Source organism: Equus quagga, chromosome 5 (genome assembly GCF_021613505.1).
Source record: "Equus quagga isolate Etosha38 chromosome 5, UCLA_HA_Equagga_1.0, whole genome shotgun sequence".
In the NCBI taxonomy this organism is placed as follows: Eukaryota; Metazoa; Chordata; class Mammalia; order Perissodactyla; family Equidae; genus Equus; species Equus quagga.
Window position 1 is genome coordinate 51,971,026 of NC_060271.1, and position 15,599 is coordinate 51,986,624.

Consider the following 15,599-nt stretch of genomic DNA (forward strand, 5'->3'; position numbering starts at 1 on the left):
AGTTTATTTCAGTCTTCGGGAGCTGTTGTGGACTTCCCAGTCTGTCGCTCTGAACCTTCCTCTGGGATTAGGTGACGTTCCACCTGCTAAGCGTCTCCATCACAGTTCCCTGTTCCTGAAAAAGGGTTTGGCACGCTTCTTTAGGCTCCTCACCCTGGCGGCCCCTTCCAACCTGTGCCATCCCTGGCTTCGGCAGCCTGGGGGCCCTCAGCGTGTGCCCGCCCGCATGCCTGGGTGAGACGAGAGGCTGCCCCGTGTGTTCCTTTGTGCGTGCTGCTGCATCAGCTCCGAGGGCTGATCGGACTGAAGACCGAGCCTTCATCCAGGCTTGTTGCTGCTCTGCTCATGCAGTGGGCTCTTCACGAATGTGCCGGAACCCAACAGCAGACCCGCCATCACAGTGACCCTGAGTGAGTGCGGTGGGGCGATGCACAGAGAGCAGACAGAGGTGTGTCTGTGCCCTCCGCTGTGACCGGGCAAACCCGAGAAGGGTGGGTGGGTGCAGACGCACAAGGGTGTAGCTGCTCACACAGATTGACGAGTCTGGCCTAAATCTGGGCCTCACATGGCAGTGAGATTGGAGAATGGCCTGGGGCCAGCCTGCGAGTCATAGTGTACAGCTGAGACTGCAGGCAGCTCCGAAGCTGTCGATGCAGCCGGGGAGGAGAAAGAATCCTGGACTTGCAGGCAAGGCAGTGTCTACTCTGCTGGATGCAGGTCACTGTAGCGCTCGGAGCTTCCATGACCCCATCTTCAAAATAAACTTGTGGAAAAATATGCGTGTAGATATATATAAGTGTTACACCGACAGGACTAGGCTGGAGGGTGGATTTCCAGCATGACAAGCCGGCCATTCAGTAATGGGTGGACCCTCTGTCCTACTTAACCAGGCCCATTGCTTCCTTTCTGACTCAGCCAGATATATCCTGGGGGTCAGCGAGGCCAGAGAATTGGGGTCAGACAGAACTGCCAGCGAAGCGCAAGTCAGAGGCCCACCCCATCTTTCCTCAGTTTTCGTTCACTGACATGTGCTGCTGCCATTGTTACGTCTGCAGACAGAAATCTGCATGAATCGGTATTGCCCCAGCCTTTCCTCACGTGAGGCCTTCCAGCTAGGACAGACCCTCAGGTAGACGTGGTGCACCCATGACACTGGCGCATGTAAACACTTACCAAGACAACACTGCCCTTTCACCCTGCTTAACAAAAGCAGAGAAGGCACTGGGGATGGATGGGGCTGCCCCTTCCCCTCTCTCCTTCTCAGAGCCAGTGGACTGAGCCCTGGGAGGCTGATGGGGGAGTGGGGCCAGTGGAGCTGCTGTCTGCAGAGCGCTCGGCCTCCTGGCTCCTCTTTGTCTGGCGGCGCCAGCACTGTTATAATCCAGCTTGGAAATCAGGCTGTTCCAGAAGGCAGTCCCTCCTCCCAGCTGCCTTCTTTCCGCCACAAGCCAACAAGCAAAGCAAGCAAACAGTCCGTGGCTCTCTGTTCTCTGTGACTGTGGGGTTAGGGAGTCTCTTCGTTCCAGTTAAGTGGTATAAACTGCAGAAGTCACAGGTTGTTGTTGAGCACATGTTCATCCAGAACTGGCTGCAGGAGGCAAAGATGAGTCAGACTCCTGTCCCAGGGGGCGCCCACCGGGGGAAGCTGGTAGGAGCAGCGGAGTCTAGAAGATTAGGGGAGGACCAGCGAGCACAAAGGGCAGAGCAGTCCATTCTGTTCTTGGAATGAGCCAGAGGAAGCATCACAAGGAGGCAGCATCAGAGCTGGTCCCTGAGAGACGAGCAGTAGTAATCGCCAGGTGGGAAGTAGACGAGAGGCTTGGTAGCGGGTGAAGGTGTGCCAGCATGGACGGTGAGATGTGGAAACGGACAGGGGACACGTGTGCAGGGGATGCACGTGCAAGTGCAGGCCCCGCCTGCTAACTCTGTCTCCTGTCCCGAGTCTCCCGCTGCTTCTCAGCCTCGGTCGCACGTTAGCATCACCCCGGGAACTGGCTGTCAAAATACCGAGCTGTCCGCCTGCCTCATCCACACAGAGTCTATGGACTGGCCTGGCGGGGAGCCAGGGTGGGGGACCCCGTTAGATGTGCTGATTACTGTTTGCGTGTGGGTCTATCACCTTGCTGGACTCGGAGATGTCCGTCCCCAGAACCTGACACATCATAAGACTCTCATAGAAGCGGAGTCTTTCCGATACTGTCTTGAGGACAGACTTAGACACATCCGAGTGCACGCGTCAAGTGTTCCGCGCCCTCCCACAGTCGGGACTCTACTTTGAAGTATGAAGCGTGGGTGGGAGCGTGCCTGCCTGCAGCATCAGTTTGGGGTCGGTCTGTGCCCCTGGCGTTTTCAGGAACCCGGCTGTCTGGGGTGTGGTTTTCCCAGGAGGCCTAACTGTCGGTTTCCTCCCAGGTGTACGGATCCGGGTCGCAGACAAGGGCCTTCCAGTATGTCAGGTAAGACGCCGGCCCTGCACGAGCGGCGGCCCAGCAGGCACCGTGCAGACCCAACAGTCGTGTCTGTCTTACACGTTAACTGTTTTCACAACTCTAACAGCGTGTCTTGGTTAAAAGTTCATTTTAAGGGGCTGGCCTGGTGGCGCAGCCCTTAAGTGTGCACGTTCTGCTTCAGCTGCCCAGGGTTCGCCGGTTCAGATCCTGCGTGCAGACATGGCACCGCTTGGCCAGCCATGCTGTGGTAGGCGTCCCACATATAAAGTAGAATAGGATGGGCACGGATGTTAGCTCAGGGCCAGTCTTCCTCAGCAAAAAAGAGGAGGATTAGTGGCAGATGTTAGCTCAGGCCTAATCTTCCCAAAAAAGTTCATTTTAATTTTCAGATGGGAAAGCTCCTGCCATTCTCTTTTTAAAAGTTGGAATGTCATGTGGCCATCCATGACTCAGGACTCAAGTGCTGCTCCTTTACTGCCACCTAGTGGTGCACAGGTGCACTGCCCGGCGCTGAGGGCCGTCGCCTCAGTTCGGGCCGGGTAAGGTTTGGCCTTAGTCGCCCAGCAAACCTACGGATTCCAAAGTCTGACCCATTTTTGACTGGATGAGGTTGTCCACAGAGAGAGAAAAATGAGTGTCCCAATATTCAATTTTGTGCTGAAACTAAAGGCAGATAAGAATGTGTTTAAGAACTTTGTTGAGTAGTCTCACATGGTAATTTTTATTGTTTTCTTGGTAATCTTCGTAAATCTAATTTTTTTTGGTCAGTTCAGTTGATGACAAATTTTAAAATGGAGTTTGTGTTCTGAGAGAAGAGTTACCATATAGGCAGTTACATATACCAGAATATTTTCTCACAGGACACTGTTACTGTGAATTCTGTGTAAGTTTCTGGTATCCTACATCACTGTAGAATCTAGCCTGTATTTTGGCACGATATATTTTCATTTTTCCATACAAATACCCTGTAATGCCAGGCAGTTGGAAAATGCTATTCCTGGTGTCTTGAGCTTGTCCCGGGGGTGCTGTAGGGGCCACGTAGTGGCAATGGGGTGAGGGTCTGGGCAGCCCCCACCTCAGCTGGAGCAGTCACAGAGACCATCTGATTATGTGAGGGTCCCAGGTGGACATTGCTTTGAGAAATGGAACTGCTAGTAAAAAGAAAGCAAAACAACCGCTGTAGATTTTTCCTGGAAGTGTTTGTGAATTTCCACATTTAGTCCAAAAGAAAGCCGTGAATAAACACTTATAGTGGTCAGTGTTTTTTTCTCTCCACCCATTAGCATCTTGCCAAGCAGGGCAGAAAGCCTGGGAGTATAAAATGACTGGCCCACTTTGTTCCCCAAACACCCTAAGAAGGGACTTAACCAGGAAGTGGCAGCTACCCCCTTCAGGATCGTTTTCATGTCAGAGCACTTGACCCAGGCACCACGTGCTCCGAGGAAACTGCGGTGGCACGTTTCTCTATCGGGCTGTGTTGATTGCCATCTTTTCAGAATACTGTGTCCCCCCCCCCCCCCCCCCCCCCCCCCCCCACGCCGTGCCCCTTCTGGAGGGAGTCTTTCGGTCTTCAGTTACACTCAGTTTCCTTCAGCCGCATCAGTGTTCCCTGAACTTCTCCAGCTGTAACACTGCAGGAAAGAGTAGTGAGCCAGTGAAGGGAAATCAGAGCCCATTCTGCTTACCGTTCCCGTTATTTCAAAGGTAGCAGATACAAAGTTCATTTTAAAATAGCCTCAGATACTTCTTTTTGCTAGCGATTAAAATATTTTAAGAATTCAGTGGTGCATGTGCCACATTCCATCCCAGTTCAGGACAAACACACCCCTCGAGTGCGGCCTGCCCAGGTGTGGCTCACACGCACGGTCATCGTCCCAGATGCCAGCAACACCTGGGAAAGAGCACTCATGTCGTGTCACCAGGAACACTGGGACATTTCAGAAGCGTTGGGACATCCCTTTCAGAAAGCCTTTCTTTGTCACAGTCATCATTGCCTCCCCAGCTCTGGCCATGTTCTCTCGGGTCATGGGGCCTGAGATGGTGAGGCTCCGTGACTTTACAGACTCAGGCACAGGGTTCCCCTCATGCACTTTGACGTGTTCAAGACTCAGCTCTGGTAGTTAACTACCAAAGCTTCCTGTTTTTAATAAGCTATTTTTAGAAACTGATAATCTTTTACTTCATGGTTAAAAATGCGTGGTGTCTAGGAACGGCCCTGTGGCATAGTGGTTAAGTTTGATGTGCTCCGCCTCAGTGGCCCTGGTTTGTAGGTTCGGCTCCCAGGTGTGGACCTACTCCACTCATCAAGCCATGCTGTGGCAGCATCCCACATACAAAGTAGAGGGAGATTGGCACAGATGTTAGCTCAGGGACAGTCTTCCTTGAGCAAAAAACAAAAAAAGAGGAGGATTAGCAACAGATATTAGCTCAGGGTAAATCTTCCTCACCAAAAAAAAAAAAAAAAAAACAGCACAATGTCTGACTCCATAGTTACTCTTCCAAATTAACTGTTACAAAATCCATGATTGCCTTGAGGCAGCATTTCCTGGTTTCTGAGGTCTAGGTGATCATGCGCATCAACATCTTGGCATGACCGTGTTTGGTATTTTCATGGTCAGGGTACGTCCTCATCCACATAACAAAGGCATGCTATATTATTTTAAAAAGTCACTTTGTCAAAATGACACTTTTAAAGAGCTACAGGTTAAATGAGTGTGATCTATGCCATTTTGACCTTAAAAGTTGCCGATTTATTACATAAAAGGTACACAGCCCACCCCCGTCGCGTCCCCCTATGAGGATGATTGCGTAAGAGTCAGTCGTCCTCGAGCTTGATATGGACCCCTCTCCATTTCGATATTACAAATGGCTGTGGATGCCCCTGAGTGGCAGCTTTTAATGTCTTCCCCTGACTATGAAGAGACGTGTGCCATGAGAGAACATGTTGCGATGTAGTAATTACTGCCATAGTGATGAAGTGACTTTTTGCCAGTTTCCAGAAAAGAGAAATCATCTGATGTCCTCAGATATTTGCGTCTGTGCTTGATCTGTGAAACTAGAACGACTTTAGGCACGTTCATATAAAATACCCATTTGTTGTAAACAAAAACCCAGAAAACTGTTGGTTTACTAAATATCCCACCAAAAAAAACCTTTATTTCAACCAAAAGGAAAGCAAAAGCTGAGGTTTTCTTTTGGAAGTTCACTCTAGTGCCCTGCTCCTTGCTGGTAATGCTGGAGGAGGAGGGAGAGGCTTCAAAATGGACTTCACTGGATCGCCAGAGCAGGATTTCAAGTCTTCTCAGAAATACAGCTGGTGAAAATAGACTGAGAGGGGCTTGTGGAGAGCAGTGAGGTGTCATTTTTACGAAGTAACTTTTTTTTAACAGAGCCACACTTTAAAGCTTCTGAAAATAAGAACCAAACCTTGGTAAGCGAAAATTTGCTTACTTATCTTCACCTTCATGGCCCTGCCAATCACGATCCATTTGCCGCATCCAGACACCCCTGACGTTTCATACGAGCTGTTTCCTTGGGGGGTGGTGAACTGCAGGGCAAGGGCGTAGGGAGCGGCGTTCCAGTTTATTTCCGCACTTGGTATTGTTTGGCTGTATCTGTGATTTGCCAGTATGGGAGTTACATACTGGAGTCCTTTCATTTCGGTGGATCTTACTTTTTAAAAAATCATCTGCTTTTGTACGGGCCAACTACGTGGGTTCACGTTAACCATGGACTTTCATCAGAAAGTTGTGTAAACGCCATCTTTTTTGGGTGTGTGCCTATTTTAACTTATTTTTATTTTTTAATTGTTAAAGGATTTCAGAAATATACAAAGTTGAGAACTCAAGCCCATTGCTCAGTTTCTATCCTGTTTAACCATTCTACCCCATCCACTGAAAGCAAATCCCAGATGTCATATCATTTCATCCATTAATACTTGAGCATTCTCAGCTCCCTCTTCTGTGCAGGATTTTATTTTGACGTTCAGTTTTCCATTGGGTTTGGCTTTCCTCTGGGAGGGGGCGTGTCCAACACTCGGCACCAGCGTGCCTCAGCAGGCGGCGCCTGACCTGGCCTTCCCTTCTTTTCTAGTGACCTCGTGAATGGCCTTGTGGCTCTCATGAACAGCAACGTCAGCAGCCCGGTCAACCTGGTGAGTCCAGCCTCCCCTTCCGTGTCTCCAGGACAGCCCAGTTTCATTCTTCCGTGAACCCGTGAGAAGCACCAGGCTTGGCTTTACTTGCCATCAGCACACTGAGGACTTGCTTGAGTGTTGCCTGTTGAATGTGGACGCTAGAGGAAAACACAAAGCACAGTAAAGTAAGAGTTATAAAGAAGTACAGCATCCGCACGACGGGGATGCGGGCTGTAAGCAGCACTAAACTAGCTTCGTCCACCTGAAGGGCCCGCGTAGAAATCTGTACATCCTCTTGGTGGTATACAGGGGCATTTTGTGTGCCTTCCTTTCTCCATCATTCGGTGTGCAGATAGTCTGTCTAAGACTTGGTAGAATGAGTTTTCAGAAGATGGAGGTTGTCCAGAAAGTCTTCCGGGCACTCTGTGGTTCAGCCGTGCAGACCACCTTTGTTGCTTCCTCCCCCACCGCTTTCAGAGTCTCTCTGTTGCCGGGACTATAAGGCTGGTTTGCCCGGTCTCCCTCCCAGCCTTAAACACTGGCAGTGCTGGTGAACTTGCTTCCCCCCAAAGCAGTTCATTCTGTCTTTGGCCAGTTCTGGCTGACGGGAAGTTTTTCCTTAGGTCAAGGACTAGAATCTCATTCTCTGTGCGCCTGCCCACTGGCCTTACTTCTCCGCCTGGGGGACCATGTACAGCTAGTCAGATGCCTCTGCATTGTGACCGCTTTCCAGGGATTTAAGGGCACGGTCATACCCCGGAGTCTTCTCCTCTCCAGCTCTTTCAGCCAGAGCCATGGCATGCTGGAGTCCTCTTCCCTTTCCGTCACTGTCTTCTGAATGGCTTCACTCCATCTTGTTTAAATGGGAAGTGTCCAGTGTAGACTGTCCAGCATTCAAGATGTTCTGCTTCTGTTGATGGCAACTGACACAAGAGCCCCTTAGCTCATTAGGGAGCCACCTAACACTGCCTCACCTGGACAGTGCCGTGGGCTCTATTTCAGGGGCTTCTCCCAGACCCCCTCTCCTACTTCCTATAATGTTTGGGACTCTCAAACAGGTGTGGCCATGTCTGCTTATTTCTTGGAAACCATATCACTCAAAAACCTGTCTTGTACTTTTTTCTGTAACCAGCAATCTCGAGCATGTTCCATCGCGTTCCTTGTCCACTGAGTTGGGAGGGAGCCCTTCCCAAACAGGGAAGAGTGGCCCCTGGAGCGGCCGATCCCTGTGGGGCCGTTGGTTGGCTCAGGGATACAAGTGGCTGCAAGCACCCAGCCGGTGCTACCTTCGTGAGCTGCTGAAGGAACATGCGGTTAAAAGCAGAATAGATGTGTCTTGTGAGCATTTGCTGACCTGACGCTGTAAAGGCCCTGCCAGCTGCTCCCTGTGTTTTCCCTACGTGCCCTTTAAAATGAGCACGTTGTCCAGGATCTCCTTGAGTATCCACGCTCGCTCTTTAGATACCATGTTGCTTCCTTCCTCCTGCTGGGGGCCTTTGCACTGGGACATTTGGAGATGCCCATCTCTTGTAGAAACCTGTCTTTTCTAAAGTCTGAAGAGTGTGTCTGCCAGTAGCCCTGATAAAAACTGGGCCACCTTCTCCCAGATTCCCACCACTCCACATTGCTAGCTGTACCTTTTTTTGTGCCCATATTGAGGGCCAGGGTCCCTGCCTGCCTCTCTTACCTTCTAGCTTCAGAGCAGACTAGGAAATTGGGGATGAAGTGTCTTTAAGATATGAAATTGCCAAACTTGCTGGTGGTCTCTTAGGATCGGGAGTAGGGTGGCAAGTAGGAGTAGCAGGATTGGGAAGGGACGGGGCAGTGGCTGCTGCGGTGTGTGGTGGGAGGGAAAAAAGGAGAAAATGGTTTCTCTTAAAGCCCCCCAAAAGCTGAGTATGCTTTGTCAGCCACATTGAGTCTTTCCCTCCGTGAGTCATTTCATTCCTGTTAGGGCTTTCGTGTGTGAGTTTGCAAGTCCCTAATTACTTAAGTTGTTGACATAGTACACCGAGAAGGAACTACGTTGTCTTAGGAGAGCTAATTTTGCACAACAAACTTATACAAAGTGACACTGCACTTGCAGTGACGTTAGATACAACAATTGTCTGTCCTGGTGGCTCGGCCAGCGCATGTGCCCACGTTAGATACTCTCAGCTGGGCTAGAGGGTGTCCTTGTGAACCGTGAGTCCAGAGGACAGAGGTGAAGACAGGTAAGTGTAGCGCTTGGCCAAGTTGAGGAGTCGGCATCTTGAGACATGAGACAAGAGGCAGGAGCCTGGAGATTCCTGAGGTGCCCAGAACGTCCTTGAAGACTGCGTGTGGTTTGGGGGGAGGGGCCGCTGCCTCAATTACACTCATAACCAGAAACCGTTTCTTCCTCAGGGGAACCCAGAAGAGCACACCATCCTAGAATTTGCTCAGTTAATTAAAACCCTTGTTGGTAAGTAGGACAAATACCTTCCTGAAGGAAAACCGGCTGCACTTACCCTATCAGTTAATCACACCTTGACTAGGAAATGGGTAATGAATGCAGGGTAATTGAATCAGGTAGATAAAAAGCAGAACTTTATCAGGAACACTTAATTGTTTTCTGATTCTTATTAAGTAGTGGAAAGATACAGACGAAGGGGATAGGGAAGGAGGCCGGTGTTGTTCACAGTTGGAATTGCAGGTCTGTGGAGTGGGAAGAAGATTGTTCCCAGTGCTCGGGACGGGCTTGCGTTGGGTCCTTCTGCACACTGGCCGTTGTTTGGTTTCCAGAGCTGGCAGTGAGGAGCATGGAGTTGCAGGGAGCAGGGAGAGTGACACCAGCTTGTGCGTTTCTGATGGAACCTGTTGGCGAGTTTTATGTTCTGTTTACAGTTCTGGCCAACCTGGCCGTGAAACGTTGTGGGCAGTGTAGACACGGGGAGTAGCCCCTGTCAAGGGTCTGCTCTTAAGCCACAGGAAGTTTGTGTACTTCCAGCCAGCCCTTGGGTTGCAGACGTATTGGGTGAGCCCTCTGTCACATCATCAGGCTTATGGAGCTCTGGGGAGTCTGGCGCTTGGGGGTGTCTGTTTTATGGGATTGATTGAGAAATTTGAGTGAAGACACAACCTGGATGGAGTGTGGTTGGCTGGACTAAGGGTGAATGTCATACAGGATGTTCTGGACTGGCTCTCCAGACCCTACTCTTGGCTGGATTGATTCTTCAGGCTTGTCCTTCCTGGAGTTGAGCTGTCGTCCACCAGCATTGTTCTCATCAAGTCTGGACAGTTGGACAGGAGAGGGGATGCTCTTCTGGAGACGGAAACAGAAGCATCTCGTGGCTCCAGCAGCCTCCATTCAGATCCATTCCCCAGCTTTTCTGTTCTGAATCTGTCTGTCCCTACCCAAGTAAGGAAGGAGCATGCTCAGATAACAGCTAATGTGGCACCTGGGCCATCAAAAACCTCGCTGCCCAGAGTGGGGCCCACAGGACAGCATCCTCAGCATCATCCAGGCACTCGTTAGAAATGCAAAATTGCACAGCCTGCTCGCGTCTCCTGGGCCAGAGTCTGCATTTTGACAAGATCCTAGGTGATTGTGTGTGCACATTGATGTTTGAGAAGCATTAGTCTAAAACCTGAGTGGGCCGCGGTATAACCACGTGTTTCTGTGAGTGGCTGTGCAGACACCACCCCCACACCACCGTGGCTGGAAGCAACCACCGTTTCATCTGCTCGAGATTCTTCCATCAGGGCTGGCCTCCCCTTGGAGTTTCTTCTGCACGTCTGGCTGATGGTCACTGTTGTGGCTTCATTCTACTGGTCAGCAGGCTCTGGACGCAGCTAGGATGCTGGACAAGTCAGGCTTCTCTGTCCTTCTGCACATGGTCTCTCCAGGATGACTGGCCATTTTAGGTGTTGGCTCAGGACTCGATGCTGCAGGCGCATATAAGTGGCCAGGTTTATGTAAGGCGTCGGCCCCTTACTGGCCTGTGGTCATTCCCCCTACTCTACTAGTTAAACAAGTTGAAGCTTGCTGATTACTCCAAGGCGTGAACACCCCAGGTGTGGCTCACTGGGGACATCAGTGTCACAGACCACCACACACCATGTTTGCTGTATTTACTTACTTTGGAGTCGTCTTGGTGGGCATGCCTGCTGTGTCAGCTGGTGGCGGGTGGTCTGCCTTGGAGCCGGCAGTGTGAGGCACACCCTCCTGTTTCGTTCGGGGTAGCTCAGGCTGTAGAGGCAGAGGAGCCGCTCCTCCCCGAGCTCTGGAGAGGCCAGAAGGACAGTCCCTCCCACGGCAAGGCGACTCTGTGAGGGGGTGTTGTGCAGCCTGCACCCTTATCTGCCCAGACGGGATTTTATTGTGACATGTACAGTAGAAGTCAGAGGTCTACTGGTTTGTGATTCTGTCTTACCTTTTCCTTTTTTTAACAACTCAGGTAGTGGAAGTGAAATTCAGTTTCTCTCCGAAGCTCAGGATGATCCACAGAAAAGAAAACCAGACATCAAAAAGGCGAAGCTGATGCTGGGCTGGGAGCCTGTGGTAAGTGTCGGGGAGTGACGTGGCCTCACGGAAAAAGGTCTCCACAGGCCACGTCCGTGTCCTCGTGGGCACCAGCTATTGCTGGGTAGCCCCCAGTGGAGCGAGGTGGGCTCAGGCATCTGGGCAGACTGGAGGGGAGGGTTTTTTCCAGGTCATCACGTAGCTTCTTGTGTCATGTGTCTCATTCTCTGTTATGGGGCAAGTGGCTTGGCCTGCTGGGGGCTCTGCCTTCATAAACTCACGTGGAAGCAGCATTGAGGGGGATGGCCCCGTGTGCTCTGGGCCTGTGTGGACCTGCCTGTCTCTGCTCAGTCAAGCCCATCTTGGCACGTGCAGGGTTGGGCGAGGCTGCCGTGTGAACTGGGGTGAGCTAATCCACCGGCTCTGGTGCAGGCAGGCCACCAGGTTGGAGAGACAGAGGCTGCAGGCGAGGAAACAAGGGGGTCTCCATGCCTTTCCTTTGCTCGCAGACTGTCAGGCCCTTGCTGTGACTGCAAGAATGTTCTCCTCCCCTGCCCTAGAGTGCTTGTCCTCTCAGGCCCTGTGTCCCCCAAGCTGCCCAGGTTCCAGGGCCGCCTGTGGCTGGGGCTGTGCGTGGCTGCTGCCTTCTGTCCTTCAGGCCTCAGTTCAGAGGCCATCTGTTTAGAGAGGCCTTCCTAGGCAGCCACACCTGTGGGCACAAGTTCACCCCATTTACCTTCTGTAGCGCCTCCGCCTTCCCTCTTTGCTCCTCCGCTCCCCTGGGGCCCTGCCAGAATGTGCCCTCCCTGAGGGCAGCGGCATGTTGGGCTTGTGTGCGGTGCCCCTGCGGCTGCCGCAGAGACTGGCGCACTGTCGGCGCTCGATAGACGTAGGGCCGTCCCAGGTGTGCCTCCGTGGGCTGTGGCTGCCTCCCTGTCGGGTCACAGGCACAGAGAGGCAGGGCGCAGCCACAATCTGTTCACCTTTTAAAAATGTATGTAGTACTGAGTGTAGGGAGGAAAAGTAATGTTCCCTCTACCCTTCCGAGTTCTTAGCTGAGAACCCTGTGTGACAAAAAACAGATCAAGAGAAGAGTGAACAGAAGGTTATTAACATGTACCTCTTGTATACATGGGAATTTCCCAAGGGAAAATAAGTACCTCAAAGGGGTGGCTTAGAACTCAGGCGCAAATACCATCTGCTCAGGGAAAGGGGGCACGTGGGCCTCTGAGAGAGGAGGAGGTGATATTGGGAAAGGTGAATGGGCCCTTAGAAGAAAAGATGGAGCTGTGATGGTTTGTGACAGGCTTTATGTGGCGTCAACTAGTCTCCTCTGTGGTGACAGTCGTGCCCCTGGTTGATGGCACTTCTGGGAGGGGAGAGATGATGGCTGATTCCTTTCGGAGGATCTGTCTTTGGGTAGATGAGAGCAGTTTAGGGTCAGCCTCTCCCTGTGTTGGCTGTTTGTCAAGTGCCTGCAACTCAGGATAATCAGTAAACAAACGCGGCCTATGGTGGTGGCGTGCCGGACTGCTCCCTTCCGAGAGCTGAGTCAGTGGAAACCGAGAATGGCGATGCTTAGAGGATGAGGGTTCCAGTCTAAAGATAAAAGGCTTCTTCTTTGCTGTGACCTGCAGGTCGAAGCTAGCTGCTGAGGGCCACAGAAAGTTGTTGAATGAAATAGAAACACGATCATTAGGTGACGAAATCTACTTTTGTCATCATCCCAGCTGCACAGAACAGGTTGCAGCAAGCAGAGGCCTTCATGTTTAGAAGGCACGTGCCATGGTCTCGTTGTAAATAGAACCTATGGTTTAAGTGAAGCATTTTGAACAAAGTTAAATACGTGTTCACCACGTAATAACTCCTGCTTCTACATTAGGTGAGGTGTGTCTACAGTGGGCATTAATATTTGTCTGCAGTTTAAATGTATAATATTCAGGGCCAGCCCCATGGCTGAGTGGTTGGGTTCACACACTCCACTTCCGTGGCCTGGGGTTTGCCAGTTCGGATCCTGGGTGTGGACCTACTACCGCTCATCAAGCTGTGTTGTGGTGGTGTCCCACATAGAGGAACTCAGAATGACTTACAACCAGGATATACAACTATGTGCTGGGGCTTTGAGGAGGGAAAACAAAGAGAAAGATTGGCAACAGATGTTTATCCCAGGGCCAATCTTCCTCACCAGAAAGCAAAAAAGAAAAAAAAACAAAGGTGAGCATTTGGCACAGGTGTGTGCCTAATTATGGTTTTAAAAAGAAAAGTGGAATATTCTAACATTTTTAGAATATGAGGCATCTACCACTAGTTTATCTTTCTGCTAGTAGTTTTAATTCCTAAGAAGTTTTTGAGGGATTTTGTCCAAAGAAGCTTTTATTTACATCTTCATTTTCCTGCGTGTGTGTTTTTAACAGCTTTGTTGAGGTACAGTTGGCATCCAGCAAACTGCCTCTGGGTAAAATGTACCATTTGATAAGCTTTGATCTGTTTTTACACCTGTGAAGTAGTGGCCCCAGTCAAGACACTAGGCACAGCCATCTCTCCTGGGGTCTCAGGGGTCTCAGGGCCCTTGGCCGTTCCTCCTCCACGCTCCTCCTCTTCTTACGGGCAGCTGGTTTGATCTGTTTCCTGTTTGCCGCAGGGCAGCTCCAAATTGAGATTGCTTCTGTGGTGTATGGATCCCTCTCAGACTCAGCCTCTTGGGTCACTGTGGGTGAGAGTGCAAAGGGCAGATGTCTCACGGGTGAGTGAAGCCTCTAGATCAGACACGGGTGCCTCCCAAATCACCTTCCCCCCACGGTGGACTTCTTCTGAGAGGAAGGGTCATGTGTGCGTTGTTTCTAAAGTGGTCTTAGCAGCTGATTCAGACTGGAGCAGACACCAAACCAGCCAGAGGTGGTTTGGGGTCTTGGGGAGTTAGAGCTCATTTTATGTCAGTTAGGGGTGAAATTTGTCAAATTGCACAGCGCGTTTTGAAGGCAGCTTTGGAAGGACCTCTGGCTCCAGGTTGACAGAGTTGCCATAGTGACCCGCATGCGGGGCTGTGAGGCCCTCCAGAGAGCCCTGACCACAGGTCCGCACTTCCTTCCCACGCAGCCTGGGACAGTCTGCTGTTTCTCAGCAGTGGCCCCGTCTCTCATTCTCACTCTCTTCCAACAGGTCCCGCTGGAAGAAGGTCTAAACAAAGCAATTCACTACTTCCGGAAAGAACTCGAGTACCAGGCGAACAATCAGTACATCCCCAAACCAAAGCCCGCGAGAATAAAGAAAGGACGGACGCGCCATAACTGAGACCTCACCTCCTGTTCACACTTGATGGGATGTATTTTTTTTTCTTTCTTCTTTTTTTTTAAAGAAAGACTTAAACAGGTGTCATGAAGAACAAACTGGAATTTCATTCTGAAGCTTGCTTTAAAGAAATGGATGTGCCTAAAAACTCCCCTCAAAAAACTGCAGATTTTGCCTTGCACTTTTTAAATCTGTCTTTTTATGTAAAATAGCATAGATGCATCTCTGCATATTTTCGAGTTTTTTATCTTGCTGTGAGAGCATACGTCGTGACTGTCGTTGACAGTTTTATTTACTGGTTTCTTTGTGAAGCTGAAAAGGAACATTAAATGGGGTGAAAAATGCCGATTTTATTTATAAAAGTGGGTACTTATAAAGGAGACGTTATACTATGCATAAAGGAAAACAGCAAAACAGAACCCAGCAGGATTGTCAGGTGGGTGGGGTGCCGGCATTTATCCTTTGGGCGGATAAAAGAATTCTGTTTGAGAGCTTTATGTTTCTTTTAATTCAGAATTTTTCCAAGGTCTAGTTTTTAGTTGCAAACTTGACTTTGAAGTATTTCTGTTGGTTATCATGATCAAGGATATTTGAAATCACTACTGTGTTGTGCTGCGTATTCCGGGTTGGGAGGGAGACAAAGTTAACGTATTCTTGGTTAACAGTGGTTAAATATGCTATTTTAATAAAATATTGAAACTCACTTTCAGTGTTAAATGTTGGCTTTCTGCTTTGCATGGTTCGTTGTTCAATTACTAAGAAAAATGTTGGAGAACTTAATTTAAAAGAAAATTCTGAAAACATCCAGGTCATTATAATACGTAATTTGGTGAGTGGATGTTGAAAACATTTATCTGCTACTTGAGCTGAATCAGTGCACATAGTATTAACTGCCATGTGGAGAGATTTTCAGATCTTACCCAGGGTTGGAGTCATTGTGTCTCCTTCTCTGGCAGCACAGACCAAATGGAGAAAAAGAAGCACCATTTGTCATAATGATCTATCAACTAGACTCATTGAGTGAAAGCTTTGAGAGCTTTCTCTTTTGTTAAGAATTCTTTCCAGGTTTAGTGGTAGGAGTTTTTTACTGCTTTTATAGCAAATGGAAGAACAATGCAGTAAAATCAAGCCACACATTTTCCAAGTCAGTTGGCTCTGCCTGATAGCGACAAACCTGAACCAGCACCAAGGGGGTAAAGCATCAGGCAGTTGGGCAAAATGCTTGCTTCCACGGCTAACCAGG

General features: G+C 49.9%; 1 protein-coding gene across 4 annotated transcripts in view; it reads left to right on the forward strand.

Moving 5' to 3' along the window:
- UXS1 (UDP-glucuronate decarboxylase 1) overlaps nucleotides 1-15,059 on the forward strand; it is a 96,646-nt gene extending 81,587 nt beyond the window's left edge. For all 4 annotated transcript variants that reach the window (XM_046662048.1, XM_046662049.1, XM_046662050.1 and 1 more), the window contains 5 exons: nucleotides 2,413-2,456; nucleotides 6,543-6,603; nucleotides 8,971-9,028; nucleotides 11,004-11,107; nucleotides 14,228-15,059. In XM_046662048.1, coding sequence (XP_046518004.1) covers nucleotides 2,413-2,456; nucleotides 6,543-6,603; nucleotides 8,971-9,028; nucleotides 11,004-11,107; nucleotides 14,228-14,359 — 399 coding nt within the window. In that variant the 3' untranslated portion in view covers nucleotides 14,360-15,059. The remainder of the gene's footprint in view (nucleotides 1-2,412; nucleotides 2,457-6,542; nucleotides 6,604-8,970; nucleotides 9,029-11,003; nucleotides 11,108-14,227) is intronic.
- The last annotated feature ends 540 nt before the right edge of the window (nucleotides 15,060-15,599 follow it).